Here is a 2,144-nt window from a genome sequence, read left to right as displayed (position 1 = left end):
AGTACATAATATAGTTAACTTAGAATACCAAGCTTGCTACCATTGTTCATACATGTCTAAGGACTCTCTTTAGCTTTAAGTATTGATGAGCCTGCAGTTGCTGCGGATCTGACCAGCTAGCCCGGTCAGTGGATTAATGTTTCCCATTTTGATCATGGAATTGGCAAAATCCTGGAAGAATAACTGTTTATTCCTGCTATAGCACTCGACGATGTTCTTGCTTGTCGTGTTAGCGGTGTCACTTGAATATAACTCCTGGTCTGATAGAAGTACTCCCTGACTATTTACCAAGTTACTGAAGTAGTGGTTGTCAAATAAGTATGTAGAACTCTGATCAAGGGGGGTTGTGTTGTTTCCATTTCCATTGACGGGGCAAACGCTCTGAAGTTGGGAGACTAGAGTAGGATTCATGGTGCTGTCCGGAGCTCCTGAATCCGAGAAATTGAATAGCCTTGTACTAAAGGTAGCACATCTAGCTAGCCCTATAGTGTGAGCACCTGCATGCAATTCAGTCTACACTGTCAGTACAATGCTCGTATCCAACAAAACAGCCTTAGGGCGAATAAGGAAAGAATTAAAAACAGCACCTTGTAGCGCAACAACATCAGTTAAGTCAAGACCTTGATCACCAAACTTAGAAATGATAGAATCCAAGGATTCAAAAGGAGATGGTAGAACCGCATTTGCTCCTGTTTGGTTCGCCACCATCCCATCTCTTCTTCCTAATAATACTCTCCATGTTGGCCCTCCACTCTGCAATTTTACTTTAATTTGTTCATTTTTTTTGTGACGGAGAGAGAGCAGTATATGAACTTTTGCATGTTTTTGGTGGAATTATCTTACCAAGACTACAGAGTCGCGAGCTGCAATAGCGAGTATATCAGCACAAGACACAACACCAGGACATGAAGTCTCGACGGCAGTTTTGATGGCATCCACCACCTCAAAACCTCTTACAGAGTTTCGGTTAGGATTTGCAAACTTCTCACTGTCACTTCCATCCAGTAGAATTGACCCATCACAGCCCTGCATAATAATATCATACCACAGGCTAATTTTATAGGGCAAAAGGATTCTGATGTGTATGTTGGGATAGGAAAACTCACATTGACAAAGCAATCATGGAAGTGAAGCCGAAGCAAAGAGGCAGCCATGCGCGTTTCATTGGTAACGGCAATCTGAACTTGCTGCCTCACAACCTGGAGGACATTAGGGCATGATGTTGCATAAAAATCAGGAGCTAACTGGCATTGTACATGCACAATGAACAACAGTTCCAAAGTCAGCAACAAAATGCCAAACCTCATGCCACTGTACTTCTCCATATACTTTATTACTTGTGTCTTGTAAGTTTGTACTGAAAGAAAGTATATATCAGAGATGTAGTAGTAGTCCGGAGTTATGTTGGATGGTATATAAATAGTAGCAGTGACGACTATGTTAAGCATAAAGTAGCAGGGATAATTAGTTGATGGTGGTGTGATGTATGGCGGCTTTCGCATGCTTAGTGGTAATGCTGCACTAAAACTCTGGTTATCTTAACTTAATACATCCCATGCCTTGATTGGGCGCAAGTACTTATCAATTTTACATAGTGTTTATTATCTTCTCAGCCGGCGCACAAGCTCATATCAATCTTCATAATATATTGCGCAGCCCCCACCCTTGCCTTTAGACCCTGCAAACACGACACGAGTAATTAATGGGATCTTACTCAACACCACTCTACCTTGCATACATTTTTTTACTCGGTATTTCTAGTATACATAGCGAGATACGGGCGTGGGTGAATATAGAGTAAGATATAGATACTAAAACCGTCATCTATTTATCACCCTTCGAATATCCATCCTAAATTAATGATGATTAACTCGTTTCTTTCTTGCGTAAGAATGATTTATATATGTTCGCCACCCAAAATTTATAAACTTTATACGTTTGTGTTTTCGTTGAGCCTCGAATGTTAGAAACAGAAAACCGCATTAACATGAGACAGTCTAGCTCACTTTGCATTGGAACAGCGTCTAAGCTTATATGAGGGTAAAGCAGGCCGTTTCCCAAATAGTTGGTTGGTCAATCCGAGTGACCAATCAGCCAATATTTCCGCAAGAAGAGTAAAAGAGTAATTGTGACTAAATTTTAAA

The 2,144-nt window shown here is 40.7% G+C and overlaps 1 protein-coding gene across 1 annotated transcript; it reads right to left on the bottom strand.

The window, feature by feature from the left end:
• Window positions 1-52: 52 nt before the first annotated feature.
• Window positions 53-1,904, bottom strand: LOC141656259 (peroxidase N-like). The gene is made up of 4 exons (XM_074463084.1): window positions 1,107-1,904; window positions 844-1,026; window positions 588-753; window positions 53-497 (listed from the first exon to the last, which is right to left on the bottom strand). Exons 1-4 carry the CDS (start codon window positions 1,500-1,502, stop codon window positions 76-78), a joined length of 1,167 nt encoding a protein of 388 aa, XP_074319185.1. The 5' UTR covers window positions 1,503-1,904; the 3' UTR covers window positions 53-75.
• Window positions 1,905-2,144: the final 240 nt, after the last annotated feature.

The sequence above is a fragment of the Silene latifolia genome, chromosome 5, assembly GCF_048544455.1.
Source record: "Silene latifolia isolate original U9 population chromosome 5, ASM4854445v1, whole genome shotgun sequence".
NCBI classification, from domain to species: domain Eukaryota; kingdom Viridiplantae; phylum Streptophyta; class Magnoliopsida; order Caryophyllales; family Caryophyllaceae; genus Silene; species Silene latifolia.
This window is presented reverse-complemented; position numbering and strand designations above follow the sequence as displayed.